The following is a 24376-nucleotide window of genomic DNA, read 5'->3' as shown; positions in this document are numbered from 1 at the left end:
AAAGGACACCTCAGCAGGTTTTAAGGCAGGGGAGTAGTACCAGACTGCTGAATGACACTGCAGATCTCAGGCAGTAGGGATTGACAGGGACTGCTAAAAGCCATCAGTTTTCATTTTTTTTCCTGGGGTATCATCAGAGACATTTGTTTCTTCTCCCACAGTTTTCTCTCGTGGATGTCCTTTAGGGTTACAACCATCTTTTAGAAAGACTTAGAGAGTAAGTGATTAATCACACCTGGGTATCATCAGAGACATTTGTTTCTTCTCCCACAGTTTTCTCTCGTGGATCTCCTTTAGGGTTACAACCATCTTTTAAAAAGACTTAGAGAGTGATTAATCACACCACTTTTACCTATGCAACAAGGCAATTCTTTCACCAGACCCAGGCTACAATCTGGGGACAGGCCTTTTATCTTGCCCTAGAAATAGATGAGCTGTCTGGACAAGGGGCCACATCTAGGTGAGGTTAGGTATCCACCCAGTTTACCTCCAGAGACCCAAATAGTACATCAGATTTTGCTTTGCTTGCATGATTGTACTGTGCTCAAAATAGTTAAGCTGCAGCTAAAGTGAGCCCAAGTTTAATAGAGATTGTGCTGACCAAATTTCATTAATTCCATGTTTATTATTCTCTTAAACACTTTTACTCCTCACTGATTGTGTCCCCTCTAGTTTTACAGCTCTGTGATCCTTTTCTTCCTGTAAAATACTTCAACACGTGTGTTTGACAAGCATAAATGTCTACAAGCTGCCACCCCACCACTAATATGATTGCTCAATCAATCTCCAGCAAGCACCTACAGTGAAAAGCTAGAGCAATACTTTTGGAAGGGCTATATTTTACAGCTTCTCACTTTCTCTCTAAACAGGGAACCTTTGTCTTGTTGATGAGACTTTGAAACAAATCAGAATTTGGAATAAATGGATGCACTGGGCTTCTTTGATCAGCACTGCAGAGACTAGAATCAGCCACATTTTTAGACTTTTGTATTGCAAATAACTGCATCCATTTCACAAAGGTTCTAAGAATGAAGACAGCTTTGGGGACTAGATATAGCATCTCAGAAAGCTTTGTTTAGCCATTTGGATTAACTTGGTTAGTATTATCTTCAGCTTTCTCCCAGGTTATCCAGTCATTGTACAGAGTTGATATTAAATTAATTTGACCAGTTCTTCAATGAGGTTTTTTGCTTTATGTTCTTCCTGGGAGCCCTGAAAATAACTGTCATCTCTAGCTAAGAGGCTGTGAAAGATGAATGTGGCTTACAGTCATCCCTGGGCCTTTCCATCCATTACTGGTAATCTATCACAGACATTTCTGAGTTGATAACCCTTATCAATGTCTACTTAAAAAAAAAACAAACAAACAAAAAAACCAAACAAACAAAAAAAAAAAACAACCAAAAAACCCACAAAGAAATCTATTTAATCTGAGGCAGGATCCACCTTCACTAAGTTAAAGCAGGTTTGTCACATCCATATTTTCTGAAATATCCCTTTGCCCAGGATTTTTCTCCTGGGAAACTGAGAAGCCTCAGAGAAAAAGGAAAATAATTATTATCACATTTGCTTATCCTGTGTTTTGCTCCTTTGGAAGGTGTTTGCAGATTGTGTCACTGGTTTCATGTGAGTTGTTTTGACTCATTGGCCAATCAGGGTCAAGCTGTGTTGGAGAGAGTCAGGAGTTTTCATTACTAGCCTTTTAGCATTCTGTAAGCATCCTTTCCTTTCTGTATTCTTTAGCATAGTGTAGTTTAGTATTCGTTAATATAACAGTGTCATAAAATTATAAATTAGCCTTCTGAGAGCATGGAGTCAGATTCATCATTCCTTCCTGCCAAGAGGGACCCCACAAATACAATACAGGTTTTCAGTACACGGTGAGAGTATTCTGATATTTATTTGGGAAGGAATAGACTTTACATTTAAAACTCCCTAAATATTGTTAAATGTAATACTAGATCAGCTGGATTATTTTTAGTTTGAAAAGTGTTCATAAATGCTATAACCAATGATTGCTAATATAGGCATTTCATTCTGCATTTAAAGGTGGCTTCAGATATGGGTTATACAGGAATGGGGTGACAACTAGTTGCAATTACAAACAGTAATTGCAAAATGCCACAAAATCTTCTCTGGAGCTACCTGCCTGCTAAGCAAGATGCCCTTAACTTCATTCAGAATATTCTATAGCCCACAAGTTCTTAAGAATATGCTGCTAGAATAAATTTTAACAATGCTTCCAGACACTAATGCTGTTACCAATTTCTCTGTCAATCAAATTATACTTTCCTTGAATTTGCATAAATCTAAATGCTGGGAAAACACATATTTAATTCCATTTAGATTTCTGTAATTACATTTGCATGAAATTTGTTTCAAGGATGGGATATGTGTAATGAATGACACTAGCAAAGCTATATTGCTCTACTTGAATGGGAATAAGTGAACATATGAAGGGTTCTGGTTACAAGGCATAATTCAAAGACACTATATAGATCACCTCTCTCTAAAGAAAATAAAAAAATCCCCAAACATACAAAAAATAATGTAGTTTTAAGAATTAGGACTATTTCCTAGCTGGACTGATCCTGTGGAAAAGTGTCCTCAAATCTCTTTCAGAAATATGATAACAGAATAGCTCACAAAGTCAAAAAGTTTGGAACAAACTAGTACCTTAAGACCTGTGAAACCCGATTAAAATCTTAGCTCCTGCTTAACATACTATGCTGGTGGTGTGTGTGCCTGCTGTGTTGACACCTTGGACCTTGCCATCGATTTCATTCCAAATAGGTCTGACCTAGGTGCTCTTTAAAAAGGAATTGTTTAAAAACACCTCCAAGAGCTTTCTACTTACATTATTACACTTTGCAGTGATTTTAAAGCCCATTCTTTTTGCAACGCAAGGCCTGCTAGTGATTGTTTAGTTTTCTTTCATGTATACTGAAACTCTTAATATCAGGTAGCAAATTAAAATGCTTCTATAATTTTGATTTGTTTCAGAACATTGCCGCACCTGCTGCCAATTAGACTGCTATTAATGCTCATTCAGTTTTTTATGTCGCAAAAAAATTATAAAATAATAAAAGTAACCCTAATTGCCAGTGTCCTAATGAGCACAGCTGTGTCACAAGGCCAAAAGGTTCCTGAAACAATCCAAAGCCCAGACCATAGATGGCAAAATAGGATAATATCTTTTTTTCCTCTTTCTACTCATGCAGGGAGAGATACAAAAGTTGAATCCTTCCTCTCTTGGTTCAAGGAGCTGTAGTTTTGTCTTTGTACTGGGAATTACCTCAATCACAGAAAGTCACATCACTGCAGCTATCCATATAGCATGAATGATCTTAAAAACAAAAATTATAAATGTGAGGAGATAAAATAAATAATGGCATTACAAAATAGTGATTCCTCCCTCCTAATCTTTTTCAACCTGTTTAAATTTCCAAACTGATCAAAAAACACAAAAAATGAGCATAATAAGATGGCTTGACAAGATGGATGGATAGTTAGGATTTTCACAAGGTCCATAGGAAGACTTAATGATAAAATTTTAGCTTGTGACTAAGCTAGGATCCTAAATCCATAGCCAGGGAATAATATTTCAATGGTCTGATTATCTTGAGTACTAAAGCCACACAAATATGCAGGTCAAATTCATGATAATTTTTAATATATTTGGATGCATAAAATAATATTATAGGATAGTAAATTGAGATGAATATTTTGGCTATGACTGATTTTCCCAGAAGGGTAAAGCATTTTTCCTATACATCACTTTCTGACTGCATACACCTAGATATTAGTGTCAGCTTTCTTTATTAGTCTGTTCTTCCATTGAGAGGTAAAACCTGCTGTCACAAGACACATTAAAGTTTAGACTGTTGTATTACACAAGGTAAGTATGTAACTTCTGGCACTGATAAAGTCGGATTCTTTCCCCACATATCACAATCAATAACCCAATCAGGTTTCTTATGCAAGAATCATATAGATATACATGTTAAAAATATTGTTATTACTCAAAATCAGAAAAAACTCAATAAATGAATGTAAAAAGGAGCCAGATTAGGTGGAAACAAAAAAAAAACCAAACAAACAAACAAACCCAACAAACATATTCACTAAGCATCAGAATTTTGCTTATGGAATAATAAGAAGATAAGAACTAACACTGTGAAAAAAAATAGAGAAGTTCTAAGAGGGAAGTACTATCAAAGTTAAGAAAAGGTTTTAAGATTAAACAATTCAAACAGGACAGGTATCATTGTATGCTTGAGTAATCTATTTTTATGGATCCCATGGAGCTTATTAAACACTTCAAGGAAAAACATCCCCTACACCTAACTGGAAAAAAAAAAAATCTGTCAGTATCTAAAAGAGGATTAAAGTTTCACTGACGACAACTGGGCTTTTGTGATTGATTTTCAAAAGATGAAGGTCAGGTGCTTATTTTAACACACGTGAATGTACCTATTCACTAAAAGTCAATCATCTTGATGGTTAAAGTCAATATGAAAAGCCATCGACAACAACTGTTCAGAAGCACAAAGATTTTCTTAAATTTGCAATTTCACTAAGATGGCTTATTCTATGCATGAATTGAAGGTCCTAAATAAATTCTGCTTCTTTATAAAATTAAATTAGATGACATACTGCTGATATCTCTGGTAATATGGGTGATATTAACAGCATATTTCTTTCATTAAAATTACTGATATTATTAGCAGTTACAGATTGACTACAGATATAAAAAGATTTTCCTCTAGACCTAAAGAAAATCTACTGGAAGTTCTGAGGCCTCAAAACCACATTGCATTTAATAAAATAACACTAGTGTCACTAGAAAGCAAATTTTGCTTCAATAACAGTTTTGAAACTATATAAAGAAACAAAACCCCATATCTGGCTTCAGTTCAGTGTTTACTTCACAGAAATGCCTTTGCTTCACTGTGCCATTATGCGCCAGCAGAGTATGCCATTACTGGAACACAAGCTCTCATTCCACTAATGGTATTGCTCACAGAACATATTAAGATGCTGGTGTTTTCATTTGGAGATATCCATACATCTTCCACAAGTAATTACATTACCAGTAATCCTTTTAAAAGGCTCTCTTTGCTCAGTTGCTTTGCCAATAGCTCTAAGCTTGGTTACACGACAGTCGCACTCACAGCGCATGAATTGGTAACAGATGAACCAGCTAATACACTGGTGCTCTCTGATCAGCCACAAATCATAGAACCTGGACCCATCAAAGGAAACAAACATGGTTTACAAAGCCCCAGATAGTTTGGTTTTGTTTATGGCTAAAAACAGCAGAGAAAGCAGAATATAGCACATGCCCTTTCACACATTTTGCAAAGAACAACAATTACCAGGAAATTGAACCAGTAACTTTTTAAGGCGTGCTGGCATTCCATACGATATAAAAAAGCAGTTTCTAACTGCAGGACAAGGCTCTCTTTCATGAAGGAAAGAAGCAGCAATATGAAGATATGGAATACAAGGCATATCATGAAATACTCTAATAACACCAACAGATTCAGACTAAGTTTTGCTAAATATTCAAACACTGCAAGAATTAAATCTGAAGGCTATTTTCCATACTGTGAATTATGTTGAATTCATTAATGAATAAAAACTGTTAACCTCAATATTAACCCCGTACTTTTCTACTGTAGAGTCTACTCCTTGTTCCTGAGATAGTGATTAAAAATAGCAAATGTCATCGTATCTGTCAGTCAGGGTATACATAGATGATGCAGGAGGCAGTGTGCAGAAGTGTTTTTGAATCATCAAGCAGCAGTACACAGAAAGGCAGAGAATAAATTAAACCAAAAAATAAGCCTCAGGCTGATGTGTTTGAACTTCACTGCAAACATTCTTCATACATATTTAATTGCTCCATTGAGACTGTGACTGTTCTGGAGATGTTCCAGGCATTATTTCCATTCCATTAGTACACTTGCAGTATGTGTACTCCTTAACCCAAAATGATTGATTCTATAAATGTCTTCCCACTTACTGACCTGAACACTAATTGAGGTTGTGTATAGATTAAAAGACAGTGCATGCTTTTTGAAACCAGCCAGCATATATTGTAGTCACTGAAAGATCTTGTAGCGCAAGAGGAAAGTGGTGCTCTTAACTGAAGACATCAGTATGTGGTTTCACAGAAATGTTTCAGGTAGAAAGAGTTGGAAATCATAAAATAGGTTGACAAACTTTGCTAAACAACACTTTAAACAGAAGCTTAATTCTAAGTCCCACCTTTCTGAAACATAAAACAATCATTCTTTGAAATACAGTTATCACCTACCAGATCCTTTTGTCTGTTCTTGCACTTTTTAAATTAAATTACTTTGGGAGAAAGTATAAATTTTTTACATTCTATAAAAATAAAACTTTAAAATTCAGATCATTTTATCAATTCACATGCACACAAGAGGAAAAGTTGAATGTTTTTAAAACACCTTAATTAAAACTAAGATAATTAGTACCCTGCAAATTATTCAACTATGAACCAAAACTTTTCCTGTTCAAATTATTAAAGGTAAATATAATTACAGTGTATCAGATAAAATTTTGAGTGAGCCACCCTGAGGAAGCAATCCTCAAGATTTCAATAAGCACTGCCCTAATTCCAGATTAACCTTGGGGTGCTGCAGCATGCATATTCAAAGAAGGACAACAAAACCTATGAAGGGTCTAGAGCACAAGTCCATACCACAAGTATATGGAATGGCTGAGGGACCTGTGGTTGTTTAGCCTGGAGAAAAGGAGACCTTTTCTCAGGTGAGACCTTACTGTCCTTTACGACTGCCTAACAGGAGGCTGGGGACAGGTGGGGTTGGTCTCTGGTAACCAGCAACAAGTGACATAAGATGAAAGAACATAAAGTTGTGCCAGAAGAGGTTTACATTGGCCGTTAGGATAAATTTCCTCACTGAAAAGGTTCTCAAGCATTGGAACCAGCTGCCCAGGAAAGTGCTTGGAGGTATTTAAAAGACATGTAGATGTGACACTTAGGGATAAGGTTTAGTGGTGAACATGGTAGTGATGGGATAACAGCTGGACTTAAATGTCCTTTTCAACCTAAATGATTCTATGATCAACCTGAAAGCTACAGACAGTCTTAAATCCTTAGCATTTAAGACAATATCAGTTGTACTACATTTTGAAAGAAAAAATGAGACCTTATAATAGAGGTGTGCTCATGCATCTTGGTCAAGCTTGTATCAGACAGTGAAAGAATACTTGGGGAACACTAATACTCATACTTTATTTATTCTGTTTACAAACATGAGTATGTTAGACTTCATGTGACAGAATACTGGAGAGAAGCTTAGACAAGAAATCTGGACCCGTCTTTGAGAGAAGTTTCATCCTGAGACCTAATGCATTAGAAATTACATTGCCAGTGCTCTCTTGCTCCGGACCCTCCAGATAAAATTTATTCAATTTAAATCCAATTGTTTCCCACTTAAATTCCATCTCTCAACTCAGTATATCATTTAAAAGTCAAATAATATATTTCCAACTTGTTTACTGTCACTGAAAACATGCATCACTCTATTTCCTTCCCAAGACCTATGCTTCCCGTGCTATGCCAATTGGTCTTGAATATTTCAATAGATGAGGTCAGGTCAAACCATGCAAATAACTGGAAGCTGAGCATGTGTTCTGGTCCATTTTTTTTTTTACTGGCACACCACTTCTGTGTGCCAGTAAACGAAGAGCAGCAAATATATCTTTATAGATGAGGGATTTAGCACATTTCTGTGCCACATCTCTTTTTAAAATTAGAATTCCAGACAGTAACCTCCTTGGGGCAGAGTTCACTTCTCCTGGGCTGTGCAATGCTGGCACAATGGAGGTCCCCTGTAAGAGCATTTATAATAGCAGTTTGTTTTTAAACCATGGTTACAGGTGGTTTTTTATACAAAATTAATTTTCTAAAAATTATAAAATTCTTGTTTAATTTTATAGTAGGGATCACAGAATCAGAATGGTTTGGGTTGAAAGGGAATTTAAAGATCATCTTTTTCCAGCTCCCCTGCCAGCACCTTTGACTATACCAGGTGGCTCAGAGCACTGTCCAACCTGGCCTTGAACACTTCCAGGGCTAAGACATCCACAAGGGCTCTGGGACAATCTCTCCCAGTGCCCCACCACCATCACAGGAAAGAATTTCTTCCTTAAATCTGGTCTAAACCTGTCCTCTTGCCATTTAAAGCCATTCCCCCTCATCCTGTCTTGACACCTCTTTGTAAAAAGTCTCTCTCTATCTTTCTTGTCAGCCCCTTTAGTCATTGCAAAGCTGCTATAAGGTCTCCCTGGAACTCTTTCATCTTCACGCAGAAGAACTCCAGCTCTCTCAGCCTGATTTCACAGAAGAGGTGCTTTGAAAAAAAATTCAAACCAACCCACCTAAATGAAAAGTACCATGTATGAAAAAGGAGCTTGCACTGGAGCTAACAAAAGTGCACAATATCAAAGAGGTTTGTTCAGAACTGGGACAAAGCTGTATCTAGTATTTTTAAAATAAGAAATATCTTACATTTTTATTATTTTAAGCATAGCATTGAATAAGTTAAAACTGGATAGCAAGTCACAAAACTGAAATTAAAACCTCCTTCATTTTAATGTAATAATTTGATAATTTCTTGGCCCTTGCCCTTTACCTTCTCAGTTGTAAAATAGCCTTTAATAAATGAAATAGAATTAAATTTTTTATGTAGCAGAACTAGCAGAAACTGGTAGGATGTGTAAAAAAGAAATGTGTAAGCAGCAAACAAGAGTACAACAGCAAAAAGCAGGAAACAAAGCTTTGAAAAATATGAACCTTTCTCAAGGCTGAATAAGTTGTTTTCCAATTGTTTTCACTGGCTTAGCTTTACCCCTTGGCCATCACAAACAAGGGCTGATGCCCTTTCCACTGAAATCCAGAAAGATTTACTTTGTCTGCATGAGAAGCAGCACTGTGCTGACCAATGCACCAACACAATCAGTAATACAAAGCAAACAGCAGTAAACTGGAGTCAAGGTGGTTTTGATTGAAGGAGTAGATCAATCATTTCAGTACATAAAGAATCTGAAAAGATGGAAAATGTCAAGTATTGTATTAAAAGTACTGTTTACTGAAGCTCTTTGATTAGTCAATATCACAAAATCACTCTGTTAATCAGGACAACTTTCTGCTAGACAAAGCATGCTCAAATATGCATGGTCTGAAATTTAACTGGCAGCTGGTTTTGTAAGGATTTAACTGCTAACATGATTTTTTTGTGTTAAAAGAAGAAAAACCTAGCAAAGATGCTAAAGTATCAAAACGTACATTATGAAATCAAGAGCCCTGCAGGGCACCTTTTGTTAACAACCTTTTGTTGTGATTTCATTGAAAATTTAATCTACTCTTTGTTTTAGGCCTTGCTTTTTTACACAGTCACAACTGCAGTCAGACAACATGCAATTATCTGAAATAAAAATGTAGCCACAATATTCTCATTATGGTACCCAGCCTAAAAAAGATATGAAGTTGAATGCCTTGATTAAGATAGCTGTCAGCAGATGCCTTTGATTTTACAGCCATACCAATTTTTCAAAGTAGAAAAGCAAGTAAGAAACAAAAGAAAGGCTCCTTACATCTATATTGAGGTTTTATACATGGAGTAAATAAGCTTATTCACATTCATATATATATAACAGTTTTAACTAAGTTTTCTTTTGTATTGAAAGGAGTTCATTCTGACAGTGGTCATGGGGTGTAAGAATCTGAGTGGGGACAGAATGGGATAGAGGATGAAGTCTGGCAGCACTCAAATAACTTCTTGCTTCAACTTTAAGCCCAGTCTTCGCAAAAGACAGTACTATAATTCTTTTCATAGGCCTAAATAACTGAATTTGGACACACCAATGTATTTTTTCCTTCTTTTACAGCATCTCAAGCTAGAATTTACAACCACTTTCTGGTCATATGCAGCACCTTGAATTTCAAGATGTGATTTCACTAGAACCATTAGTACTCTGTGGCTGTTAGCTTGTTTGCATCAGAAAACAGGAGGATATGGTGGAGTGTTTCACTAATTGTATTTGAAAAATTGAAGCCCAAAACACAGCAGAAGTCACATCATGAAGAACTATCAGGAAATCAAGAGGAATGGAACTTTTGCAATCAGACACTCAATGCCATTTCATTCTGAAAACTGCAGATTAATAATCTCATCCAGATTGTCCCCAGGGAGACTGATTTCAGCTCCCAATGTTAAAAAATCCCATTAATATTGGTGAGCAGTTTCACTGTGTTAGTGTGTCCAGTTGCACATGAAAGCTGGAAAGATAATCTTTAAATTCCCTTCCAACCTATGCTATTCTATAACTCCAGGAGAAAGATGAGTCAGAAGTTAAGCTAAGTACATCAGCAAATTCTAAGGTACAAATTTAAACATGCCATTAGGGAGAAATACAGTTTTTGAAAAATACTCCAGCATTCCAGGAAGGCAAATAATTTCATTACTTTAATAATCACATTTATTTTAGAAAACTGTATTGATTTTTGGCACCCAGCCATGACAAAGTCTATGAACTCTGGCTGTGAGCAGAAGCAGCTGAAACACTCACTTTCTGATCTCCATTGAACTTTGTGGGCTTTCAGAGTTCACATCTTGCACAAAACCACTGGCTGATGCTGCAGCTTCTCTACGTACCAGGTCTTTGGTCCAATGGATTCTTTACAGCTTTCCCAAATGAATGAGTTTCAGTTGAACTCACCATGTTTTGGGCTATGATTTTGCCAGGCTTCTGCACACTGCACCATGAATGCAAGACTGAATTCTTACATTGGTAGTCTGAAATGTTTCCTTCTGTTGTAAGACAAATAGTCCACAATATACATGCTGATGTAATTGCAATACTTGGAACAGCTATCTCAATTATCTGACTATATATTTATATTTTTATACTTCTTTATCTTTTAGCAGTTTTTTCTGCCTCTATGATCACATAATATGTGATATAGCTATGCTCATCCCAATTTCAAGGTGGACCTAGAATGCAGCCTAGGCTAGCTGTAAATGCTGAAGACAGAAAAAAATTTCTAATAACAAACAAAGGAAGAAAGGTAAAGAGCTCAAGCAGAAAGTAGGCAATCATATAACAACCACCACATCACTGGTTCTGCTTTTCTGGAAAATTTTCCAGTGCCTAAGTGGGGGAAGAGGTGTCTCCTGCTCAGCAAGAATTCTGCAGAAAGTGGAGAGAAGGTGCTAGAAAAGAAGTTGCTCCAACTGTGGTTGAACCAAGAACTGCAACTGCCCATTCAGAGAAAAAAAGTTATTGGAGTTTCCCAAGGAAAATTTGTATCAAAGAATTAGAGCTTTTCAGGTTTTGGCATAGAATGTGATTTTGTGAAACTACTGTCATTTGGTAGTACTGTTATTACTGAAACATTGGAGACACTGCACTTTAAGAAGTTTCTGGCATAGAATGTGATTTTGTGAAACTACTGTCATTTGGTAGTACTGTTATTGGAGACACTGCACTTTAAGAAGTTTTATTAAAGTTATATGTTGGATGAAATATTTTTAGTAGTTGTTCATGATATACCTCTTTGTCAGTAATAGAGATGGAATAAAATGCACTTTTAGAAAGAGGTGAACATGAATTGCCATATCCATCCAATTACGAAGGCTATACTTAGGAATCTAGCAATTACATAGGAATAAAAACAGGGGTTTTTTTCTAGTAGTCTATCAACTACTGAATTGCAAATATCTACCAAATATAACTCAAAAAACTTAAACAGGATGAAGAACGGAAAAGATAGGTCTTAAATACATATGTACTATAGTGGTTCAGACAATTTAAATCCAAATTAAAAGTAGAATTTATGTCTATGGGCCCAGTCCAAAATCCCATTGCAGCTAATGGATGATACTTTTCTCTCTTCAGTATAATTATTTTTCAGCCACAGTGCTCTGTGAATTTTTTTTTTTAAACACCAGGACATGAAATGTTTCTATACCAGCATTCACCAGGGAAATGGCATAAGTGCAGGGGTGTTAGGAGCTCCCTTTCTCCCCTTTGTTGCCCTCTCAAGTGTATTGAGTGTGGTGATGAAGACAGGCATGTGTGGTCTACCTCATGTGAGAGGAAAGCTGCCACACTATACTCACTCTCCTCCTCTGTTGCTATCCTATATCAAAGGTTCCATACCTTCTTGGAGATTTCTCACGGGCAGCTCCTCACAGCACTGACTCTTTCTTCTTCTCAGCACAGGCAACAAACACCATCACTCATCATCATCACTCATTTAAAGATGTAAAACTTATTATTCAGTATAAACAGAACAAGACGATTGGGGATAAAAGCATCATATAGTCAACCCAGGACATTAACTAACCAACCTGCTCTTTTATAATACCCCTCTTAACTGGATCCAGCTGTGGCCTATTAAGAACAGGCTTGTTCTTAATGCTTGATAATTGGCACAGCTGTAACTCCTTAGGGGCTAGATTACTTTCACCACTATCCCTACATTTTATCTATCCACACTCCTCTGCCTCTTTCTCTTATTCATGCTAATACAGATAAGAAGCTACATACATTTTTGTTTGATTTGTAGGAGTCTCCAGTCGAAAAAAATTAGGATGAGACTGCCTTATGTAACTTGAATGAGCCAAATAAAGAACTTAATCTTCAGGCTAAAGCGAACTCACAATTTTTGTTTGTTGTTTTGAAGTTGGGGTGGTTTTTTTGAATCTCATAGTTCAGAGCTCCCTAAACTTAATTATATCTCTCTCAAATGCTTTGCCTTGAGAAGAAAAGTGAGATGAAGAATGATTCTTCCTATCACAACTAGGATGTGGGAAAATGCATGACACAGCCTTTCCAAATAGAGATTGGCACAGGCAAGCCACAGATTTCTTTCTTGGTACTAAGACAGATGGGAGACTTCCACCTGCATGCCCTCGCACATGCATACCTTTTCTCTGCTCATACATAAATAATGTCATGCAAAGCATCCACCCCTCATGCAGTGCATTAGCAGTCTGTGCAGAACACGCTCCATGTGGCCACAAGGGAGGCCTGAGGAGTGATTGCAGTCCCTGAGATGCTCCCAGGAAAGCCAGGGAAAGGTTGAGACAGACCACAATGTTAGATCAGCAAATGCAATGTTGAAGCCACCCTCCCCACAGCTGACCTAGGGCCCCAGATCATCCTTACCCTTTTCCTTTTGCAAACACTGCAGCATTTGGGGCTATTGCTGGCTGGAGGAAGGGAGGAAGGGAAGGGGAAGGGCAGACATGTTCTGCTGTGGACTGCGACACCTCCAGCTCACAGCAGTACCTGCTGAGGAGAGCAGGCTGGTGGGAGAACCCCGAATTGCTGACACAATAGTTTTCATGCACTGAGGAGGGCTGGTGTCTGAGAACAAGGTCCAAAAACGTATCTGACTCATGGGGTTGCCAAGCCTCAACCATTCTGGAGAGTTTAGACCACCTTTACTTTTCCATACTAGAACTGTAAAAGCACTTTGTTATCCAAGTAGAAAAGTTTTCCTTGGGACATGAACTAGAGAATTTTTACAGGACCAAACATAGATATGAATGAAAACTTTCCTGCAAATATTTCTGATAATACAATGTTTTTGTATTTTTCCACTGTTTTCAAATATTCAAAATAATAAATAATGAAAACTAAAAATAGGCAGAAATCTTAAACCACTCTCATTTACATGAAAGTTCACCACTCTGTATTACAATGAATTATTTTCAACATTTTTTCATGATAACAAATTGTCATTTCACAGCATAGCTTACCAATAATACCCAGAAATTAAATAAATGCTCTCAAAAATATTTTAGTCATTTCTTGAAAAATTATAATCATACATCTTGATGGCCAGACTAAATATAACAATCACTATTCATGGACAGTTTTATCCTGACAGAATATATTTAACAATGCCAGACAAGATTAGTAGTCAGGTCACAATATAAATCATCTATGGAGGACCTTACTGAATTTTTTGTATTGAGACAAAAAGGAAATAATAAGAAATTTATGTACTCTCTTGCTTATCCAAACTGATAGTATTCACTTGGGTTATAGTGTAAGATTTATTGTGAGCAATAATATTGGAAAGTATTTGTATGTTCTTTTATACTATTTATACTATTTACAAGGGAATCTGCCTTACCTTTTGGATGATTCCAAGTTTCTGTTCAGTAGTCAGTACCTTATCCCAAGATAAATTACTTAAATATGAAAGAATGAATAAACTTAAAAACCTTCAACCAAGGAGAGAATACTGTATGTGTGTCTAAATGCACATATATTATAGATACAACTATTTCATTGTTTCATGCAATTTTATTTGTGAGAATGTATCCCAAAACCTTTTACTCAAACTTAATGAAAGGTTTGTTTTGTTTCAGTTAGTACACAACTTAAATTGACCGAGCTATAATGTGCCGTACGTTTTTCTCAATGCAGAGAGAAAATGAGAAGAATGAATGTTTTTAGAAGTCGTCTTTTGAACATTCATATATGTGAAAAGAACATATTTTTCCAGTATAAGCTTATCATCTTGATTGTGAAAACATAGAATATGGAAACATAATTTATCAAACTAAATATTCAAATAGGTGCATAATAAAAAGTCTCTTATAGAAACTGCTTTTATTTCTTTGTAGAGATGTGGCTATCTATCTCATAAGGAAGCTTTCTCTAGCTCCAGGGTACAAAATATTGTCCAGTTAAGAATACTAACTTAAGCTGTGTTTGACACAATCCAGTATAAACATATGTACATAAAGTAAAACCCTAGGAATTCTGCACAATTATTTTGAACAAAAGCTTCTAAACCTATATTACTAGCTTGATTTGTTAAATTAAAATACTGTGATTCCTAACACACATTTCTGAGCATGTGTAGCTATACTTTTTATTAAAGAATGCTAGCAGGAGCTTATGGAAATACATACTAATATAGGAATATTTTGTTTGCAAAGTCAAACAGCAAACATAGAGAATCAAAAATTTACAATTATCTGTATAACTTCATTTCTTTTCCCTGTTGGTATCTATTTTGCATTATTTCTGACATGAATCCTGTCTCAAAGGCTAATTGTCTTTATTGCACCAATAAAGACTGATCATTGTGTACACATACAGTGAATGTCTAGCCAGGGACACCACAGAAATGGATTCCAGCCTGGAACTTACATATTCAAAAGTTCAGTTTGTGTATATTGTTCTGTCACCCTCTCTGCAATGAAGATTCAGCTGCACCATTCACTGTTATCTCTACAATCCCCCATTCTGATAATTTACCTTTGAATATAAATTTTCTGTTACCTGCTTACGCAGACCTCAGCAGCTCTTTTCCTCTATTCCCGTAAATTGGTTTCCTTTTGACTGTGCTCTGTTTTTCCCTATGGCTAAAAGTTCACATTCTTTATGCCTTGCTCATTATAAACCCTCCTTACTCTGTTAGGAAAACTTTGAGGGCAATTGATGTTGGAGCAGTTTGTCAAAAGAGAGCATTCAGGTCTTGCCTCTATTGAGGAAACTGCACACAGCCCAGAGACATCCTTACAATTTTGTTCCAACTGCTACGCTCAGTTCTGCACAGGGTGTGGCAGGTCACTGCAGAAGACACTGCAAGGAGGAGACAGTGACTTCAGGCACAAAGCAGGCAGAGGTAACCCCAGGCCTTGGTGGCAGAGAGCTGTATGTTAGCATGGCAATGACTGTACAGCCTGAGCACATACTGGGGCACTGGTGTGGGCAGCATCCCCTGCCTGTGCTCGCTCCTGCGCAGATGTGTACGGGACACCTTTAGTGGAGTTTGGACTTATTCAATGTTTGGAGGAAAATAAAAAAAATATTTGCGAAACAATCAGTCCTCTCAAATTCTACTTCTGCTCCTGCTTCACCTAATGTAAAACATCAAATATGGTTCTATATTGTCTTATATATTTCTCTTACCACTAGCTAAAGCTGTTGACTTGTCATCAGCCTTGTCCAAGATATTTTTTTGACTTTATTCAACAAACTTCTTTTTGCTTATTTCAAATGCCAATCCTCTCGTGTCATATATAATTTGTCTCTCCTGAATCAGCCAAGTTATCAATATATCAAAAAAATCAGCCTATTTCAAGTCAAGTTTATAATTTTGCAATACTGATGGTGATGACAGAGCACTAGAGACAGCGGTCTGTAGAGAGACTCATCTGACTGCAGATGGTGCAGATATTTAACTCCTTGTGTGTATCTTTTGTGACCCACAAACATGTCTGCACATCTTAGTAATTCCATCAGGGTTCAAGATGCTTCATTGCTACCTAGAAGTCCTCTTCACAACACGCTTTCTTAAATCCATGAGAAAGTGTGTTTGTATTTGCATTGCATCACTTAGCAATATAACAGCATTACACAAAGCTGCCTCAGAATGCTGCAATTAGCTATGAGGAGAGCTGGAAATTACCAAAATGGAGAAATTTTATGAAAAAAAAAAACAAAAAAACCAAAGACAACCTCTGACTTCAAAAAAAGTTGAAGGCACTTCAAATACTCCTTAGTGATGGACTACACAAAGGCAAATAGCAACTGATCATTCTTTAGCTAGATGAGCTGTTTGTGGAAGAATTATGATGTGAAGAAATTCAGAAGTCAGCCAGAATCCTCAGGAGCAACCAACAAGCTGTTGCTGACAATGTTTACAGAGAATGATTTAAAACAGGAGATGATAAGATAAATCAAGACCTTTGTGAATTAGTTGCATTGGAGAGCTGAAAACATTTCCAAATGAGAAACAAAGCAGCCACAAATTAACTATCATAAATAAATGGATGGTGCCTTTACCACCTTTACAATCCATCCATCTTTGGTACATTTACAGAAGTTTTCTAATTTTGCAAAGTAAACACAAAAATAAAAAAGGCATTAGCAAAAAAAACCAAGTCTAGTTTGTAGCTAAGGTTTTCATTACATCAACCACTTCAGACTGTGTATCATATATCTATACTAGGAATGATAAAAATACACTGCACAGTGTTGCAATAGCTCTGCTAAACAGGTGTGCTACTAGAAAATGTCCAGAATAAATGGATTTTGACCTACCAGTATCTGTGTAGGACACACTGTTGAGGATGCTTCATTTAGGACATTTCAGAAATGGGGCTATGCACATCACATTGCTTAAGTAGCAATAAAGTAAATACAAATACCCCATGTTACTATGCTTAACATTATAATTCCTTTATTTTTCCTACGTAGTGAAGAAAAAAAAAATCTACTTTTACTGATGTCTAACTTGCACTATATAAATAATGTCTGCAAAACATAGACTGTCATCCAGGCAATTTTGTTTCATTGCCTAAAGCTAAAAATAAAAGCATTTATGTCACCCTTCAGGTTTTGAGCATACCGTTTAATATGAGACTCCTGCATGAAAACCCTTTTTTTTTCACTTATCTCAGTATTGAACTTTTGGCAGGATTTTTCAGGGTGAATATTATTAGAAATACATATTTTTAACATTTTAGAGTGGAAAAAATTTGCTTGCAATAATATTTAAATAATTTTAATACTGCTTTATTGGTCTCCCAGTCTGGCATATAAATTTGAAAACTATCATGTCACCTTGCTTTTAATCCTTTTTTCCCATTTTTCCAGTCTTTCTGTGTAATTAAGTTTTTTCTTAAATCTTAACTAATCTCCTTTTCAGTCTTTCAGACAAAGCTATCATTCAGACATGGGGAAAAAAATCAATGATGCTTTAGACTGAGCTCAGATGACATTGTAATCATTGGTGCCACTTGGCACCTATCTGTGAATTTTTTTTGTATGTCTGCTTTACCTTTTTGCCCATCCCTGCACAGAATCTCCCTCTGCACATCCTGCAATGATGACAAGGAGCTGCTTGAATCCCCCCACCCCCACCCATAACTCAAGTATTCAGTCACATTATTTTTTTCACCTGGTTTTCCAAGATCCCTCTTTCATGCATTTTTCAAATTATTAACTTAATCTTGAAATTCTGTCACGTCACTAATATTTATGATGTATATAAATAATGAATACTACTTCAAACATTAAATAACACGACTCTTCAGACTTATCAATGTAGCAGAAAATTATTATTTTATTCATAATGTTCTCTGCAGATTGCTGAGATGATTTCTAAATGTTAGCACACTTAGTCTTACCAGTTTTCTTAATTGCATTCAGTAAAGAACTTTGTCAAAACCCATGGGAAAGTCCAAATAAATTATATCAAGCATTTCTCCCTCATCCATTATTTTGATGACATGTGCATAGACTTCTAACAGATAAGAGAAGGTCTTCTCTCAGCAAAGATTCTCCGGATTCCTTTAGCAGAAATTAATCTAGAGCTTTGTTCTTAAATCCAATATTGATATATAATGATATATAATATATAATCATGTAATATATTCAATCCATTTAGCTAAAACTGAAGTCAGACTTACAGGCCAGCAGGATATTACTAGTTTGCTGGGGAAAAAAAGGCAGAAAAAGTAAAACAATATCCAAATTTTAATATTCAAATTTTCAATAGTCAATTAAGTACTAATAAAACTTGCATCAGCTCAACCCCTTCCGTTCCTTATAAGCTTTGTTTGTAGCCATCTGATTCTGCTTTCCTTTCAAATTTCTCTTACTATTTCCTTTATAGCCTCAACTTAATATAATAGCTTGGTTTTACTCCTTTAAAGTGCCAGATACTTAATTGCATTTTCTGTAGGAGACTACATACAAATAAATATCTTTCAACTTCTCTGTATGAGTTCTTTTGAAATCTGTTCTTTTAAAAACAGCAGGTCTCATGACATTTTCACAAGTTTTTCTGGTTCTGGTACAATTGCAAAAGTCTTTGCTATTTCTTATATATTCAGCTATAAGGTCTTCAGACTGCTTCTTAGAATATATGTTCTCCATCTTCCATTTTTCCTGTCATAATTTGTGTTCTATTTTAATAGCTACATTTGTCTGGAATCTATCTGGAAGAAGCTACATTTGAGGTGAAATAAACTCTTAACCCTCACAACTTTCTGCATTGCTTTTTAAGATTGTTCTTAATCATCTGAGATTGACATGACGTTTTAAATCCTATTCATGTGGCAATTCAAAGTATTTCTGTAATTAATTTCATGGCCACAAAAGGAAATTCAAATATCTACTTTACTACAAGGAATTACAGTGGGACACCCAAATATTATCACATATACCAAAAATTTCACAGCTCAATTATAAAGCATCAAAATAAATAGAAGAAACTTTATAAATCAATGTAAACATTATATTTCTACACCAACTATTTTGACTAGGAAGTCCTCACTCATGTACCGTTTTTGCAATTTTTAGTTAGACCAGATATACCCTTTTTTTTCAACCATATCTCTTTCTGCCACAGACAGTCATAGAAGATATGTTTTTCAACATTCTATAAAAGGTTTGTTTGCAGTAATTTATTTTACTATTTTCTTACCAGAATAAAATGATCCTAATGTTTCCTTTCTTCCAGAAAGCTCTGGCAGACTTTCCCCAGTCTGGGTAGGGTTTATCCTGAAGCATCATATCTGTGACCTATAGGGAAAGAAGAAATAGTAATTACAGTAACACTGGTGCTACACAAGGCAGTACAAGCAAGGACTTTAGGAACATTTTAATTTATGTGTGGCACAGCTGCACCAGTTCTGATAATGATAACAAACAGTGGACTAATAGTGTGTCCAATGCTATTTGCAATCAAGATAATGAATACTGGGCTACATATTCTGCCTCTAGAAGTGCATGCAACTCCTTGAGAGGCTGTAGAGATCCAAAGACAGGAAGATAAGCGGAACCAATCTAAAAGTTACAGCAACCTACAGGACATGAGTTACATTTCCCTGTGGCTGTGAAGCTTTCTGGCCCAGTCTGGGAGAGGAGAAGCACTTCCCTGAGAGCAGCACCAGCAGAATTTCTACTCTTGACATCAGAACTGTAGCTAGGGAGTGGAAGCATGTGAATTAAGCACTATATAACATTTATAATGTCCTCTCAGTTCCTGCTATCAGTATAAAAAGTACACTTGGGACTGACAACAGAAAAAACCCTTAAAACTTGCAAAATTTTTAAAAGTATGAAATATTTATTCTCATTTTCATAATTCCTGTCTAAAGAGACCATCTGTTTCTCTGTCCAGCGACTCATATGTATGCAGTACTTCTGGGTGATACATGAAAGTATTAAAAATTACTTTCAGCTCAGTGAGGGAGGTGAATACCCCTCAGGCACCTGCTTCTTTGGGAAGCTGTGTTTTCATATCCATTTACTTCAAATTAACTGTACTAAAAAGCACCAGAAGTTACATCACAATAAACTCATAAATTCTGTTATGCAAATGATCCAGAGTGGAAAAGCTATCCATTTGTAAAGAGTTAAGAAATAATTGATCAGATAAGGAAATGGGGCTGACCACCTGCTTCAAAATGCAGGTAAGTAAACCAAATTTTATTTCACTGTTATCAGTACAGAGTGGGAAATTACTATGTGTTTTGACCAAAATTAAAATAAATCTTAAGACTCCAGAAGGAAATAACTTCAAACTAAAGACAAAATTTCACAGATGCTTTAAAATCCAGTTTATCATCCAGAGTGTAAGCTACCACTTTCAATCAATGGCTTTAAGAGTGTTTATCAAAGAGAACATGTGGCCAATGAGTAAATTAAAAATGGATTCAACTTCTAAATTTTGGCTTCAAGTCCATTTGGGGTTAAAAGTGCCCAGTGTATTAGCCTGGGCTGGATCCAAAGGATAATGACTACATTAAAAAGCAGAAATGGACATTCTAGAATTTTATTATTCCATTAAAACTAACCTTAACAAAGAACAGATAATATTCTAAAATACCACCTTTAGTAACTGTTTAATGTGGGTAAATATTTTCTCTGATCAGCAAGCTATAATACTTTTCTATAAGATTCCCATTATCTAAATAAATATTTCAATAAATATTTAATGCTGAACAAGACTTCTGTAAAGATTTAATTCACTACTTTAGTAACAGGTTTTTTTTCCTCTTAGGAAGAATCTACATAGTAATGAATATTTGCAAAGAAGAACGGCTATTTCAAGAGGCTTTATTCAAGTTTCAAAATAGTTTCTCCAGATGCTTTCTGGAAAATTATTATATTTGGGAGAAGGATGCAATTTGCAGCTCTATGACCAATTACCAAAGGAGCATGTTTCATAAAAATTACATTTGAGATGGAGATATTTTCTGAGGAAAATGGCAAGATGAGGCAGGAAACATTCTTTCTGATATCAAATAGCTGGTCTTTCATCCCTCGGCTTTGGCATTTATTTAAAGTCATATCACCAGATCAATGTCAGGTCAGTTGCAGCTAAATTGGCTAAAGCAGAGACAGTCATTAAAGGGATGCATTCCATAACGAGAAATCCAATTACCTTTTGCATTAGAAAAATCAAATTCACTTTCTGATTTGGTCAAGGACAATCACTGTAGGAAACAGCTCACAGGAGAAAAGCACTCAACATTGTCATACAGCAGACAAGTTTTAAATATGTATCAAATACCCATTGTTTTTAGAAAAGAAAAAATATAAATTTTAATTGAATTTGCAGAACTTCATGTAAAGCAGTGTGGGTTTTTTTCTATTTGTATTTCACAATGTAATTCCTGGACAGCATACATTTATTTCTGTTTTACTGGACTATGTTTGAAAACATTGCTGATACATGGGAATACAAAAAAAAAAAATGGACACTTCAGTAAATGTCTGCCTGCACCTTATATAATGAAAACAAAACAGGGAAAGCCACTTACCATGTAATTAAGTAATGTATTTTTTTTTTCTTGAACTAGGAGATGCAATATACTTTAATCAATAATTACACTGCTTGAGTTCAAAAAGGAAGGGTCCCAACATACGGATAGTGTATACATTTTCATTTCATTTAGTGTCTCATGAGAGAAACAGTTACACTGTATTAAATTGCAAAAGCAAAGCTGTATCACACACACTGCCTGACTTCATAAATTACACAAATGCACAAAAACCTCCATTTCCATTAATAATTACTATGCTTTATATATATTATGGCATCCTAATTTTCATTTTGCCCTGTAAAATATGGCTTTATCAACTATTCATATTACTTACTTTATATTAATTATGAGTCTAACTCATAATGGTTTTAAAAAGATATATTGCTGTCATTAATAGCAAAATATTATGATTCCCATTTTTCTGTTACAGAAAAATAAATTTGTTCCTTTTGATATGGTCCTTTTGATGTTTGATGCAATCATCAAACCACAGAAAGGCTTGGGTTGGAATGGACCTTACATATCCTCTATTTCCAACCCCACCCTGCCATGGGCAGGGACACCTTACACTGGACCAGGTTGTTCAGAGCCCCAGCCAACCTGGCCTATGATCGATACTACTGTACAATATATAATACAATAATTTGTAAAATTATATTGTATCACACAGAAAAAAGCATCTGGGATTCAAAGTCATTCAGAGCAAATAACTTAGACAAAAGTGCAGAAAGCAAAATCATAAAAAAACTCAAAAAAAATCCCTGACAAAAGAGTAAGGTGCCTAAGATATCTGAGATGTACCAAGTGGAGCACTAAGACATCCTAAGGATCATTTATTCCTTCCATGCAGTAACTCTTTGAGCCTATTCTTCAGGATACTCTGCACATACTTTACATCTCTCTGCAGACACTCATGTCAAGTGATGCTGCATTGTACCTCGCAAGGTCCTTCCCAGCACAACCAACCTCTGCACTGCCAGTGTCAGCTAAGGCAAGGTACCTCTTCTAAGTTAACAGCAAGTGAAACTTCCCTAAAAAGAAAAAAGAAAAAAGAAAAAAGAAAAAAAAAAAGAGAGAGAGAGAGAGAGAGAAAATGGCCTCACACTTTGTTCATGCCTACAAAGTACCATCCAAATACTCCACTACTAGGAACTATGCTATCATCCTCAGAGCGCAGAGAGACAACCCACAGAAAACTGATGCAGCACAGGCTGCTGGCCAAGCTGTTTTCATTTGAAAAATTGTATTCGAGAAATGTAAAAATATAAAACTATATCAGTTGGTTTGATAGTAACACTTCTTCATATGAGCAGCTGCAGAAACTGTTTTGTACTAGAGAAATGGACTCTGGGCTTTAGGACACAACATATTCTATGCTGCAATATTCATGAAATGGAGACGAGACCTTAACAGAGAATTTTCATTGCTTTATTCATACTTCGATAAATCATCAAAACAGGGTAAGAGCAGCCCTCCAGAATTCAACAGTAGGTAGAAGAATCTAAGACCCACAAGAAAAGCCTGAAAACACAAACCAAATGGCGAAATATTAAATATTTTTGTGTTCTTTTGATAATGCAACGAGTAGCAAAAAGTCTAATGGACAATAGGATTCCAACATAAAATATCAATAAAGAACCTGTTTGTGTGCAATTACTCAGCCAGAAGAGCATGACATCATCCCTGAACAACTGCATTTGCCAAAATATACCTATCTACCACTGTCAAATCAATGATTCAAGCATTAAAAGTTTTTTAATTTTTTCAATTTTTATAATCTTACAATTTTAAATATCTTCTTTGAAATCATAAACCTCTTTGTAAGTAGCACTATATTAATTACACTTGACACTCAGCCTTTAAATAGTACATAACTTGCACATCTCCACTCACCCCAAACTCAAAACAAGAAACATTCTTTTCAGTCCTACTGGGGCATTTCATTGATAAGAGCAAATGTCATAAATTCTAAAATCTTTTAGAAATTGCAAGGATTCCATAGTGACGGGACAGGCCAGAGTGCAGTTTCCCATGGCAAGATTATGAACATTGCATTCTTCATCAAAAGAATCCACCAATAGTTTTGCAAAGACTGAACATTGCCAGTGTGTTTCTGAAAAGTATGTGAGTTTTTTCTTCTAGAAAAAACAGGGGCTAAATCAGGTTAAAGTAATTATGTTTTCTGAAGTCAGAGTGGGAAGTCAATGAGAGCTAATGCACACCGCTGAGGGGATACACTTCCCTTGCTTAGCTGTTATGTGCTTTTAGGTAAGAGCTATATATAGGTGTCCCACTAACTGCACATCAATTCTTTATCATATCTCAGTCTTTTAGTACTGTACTACACCACAGTGATCATATACCAAACATTTAGTACTCAGTCATTAAAAGTTTCTATCCATCACTTTTCTCTTCTTTGAGATATGTAAAAACTGTGGAGCTGTTCACTTGATGTATAAAAGTAACCTATAGGGAAAATGTTTTTATGCTTTTTTCATCTGGATTTCTGG

General features: G+C 35.8%; 1 protein-coding gene across 2 annotated transcripts in view; it reads right to left on the bottom strand.

Annotated features, from left to right (window-relative positions):
• TMEM117 (transmembrane protein 117) overlaps positions 1–24376 on the bottom strand; it is a 184830-nt gene that overhangs the window by 53927 nt on the left and 106527 nt on the right. For both annotated transcript variants that reach the window (XM_039726858.1, XM_039726857.1), the window contains exon 5: positions 19520–19617. In XM_039726858.1, coding sequence (XP_039582792.1) covers positions 19520–19617 — 98 coding nt within the window. The remainder of the gene's footprint in view (positions 1–19519; positions 19618–24376) is intronic.

This window comes from Passer montanus, unplaced genomic scaffold (genome assembly GCF_014805655.1).
Source record: "Passer montanus isolate IOZ18808 unplaced genomic scaffold, ASM1480565v1 scaffold6, whole genome shotgun sequence".
Taxonomy (NCBI): Eukaryota; Metazoa; Chordata; class Aves; order Passeriformes; family Passeridae; genus Passer; species Passer montanus.
The sequence above is the reverse complement of the archived record's forward strand: the minus strand, read 5'-3'. Positions and strand labels throughout refer to the sequence as shown.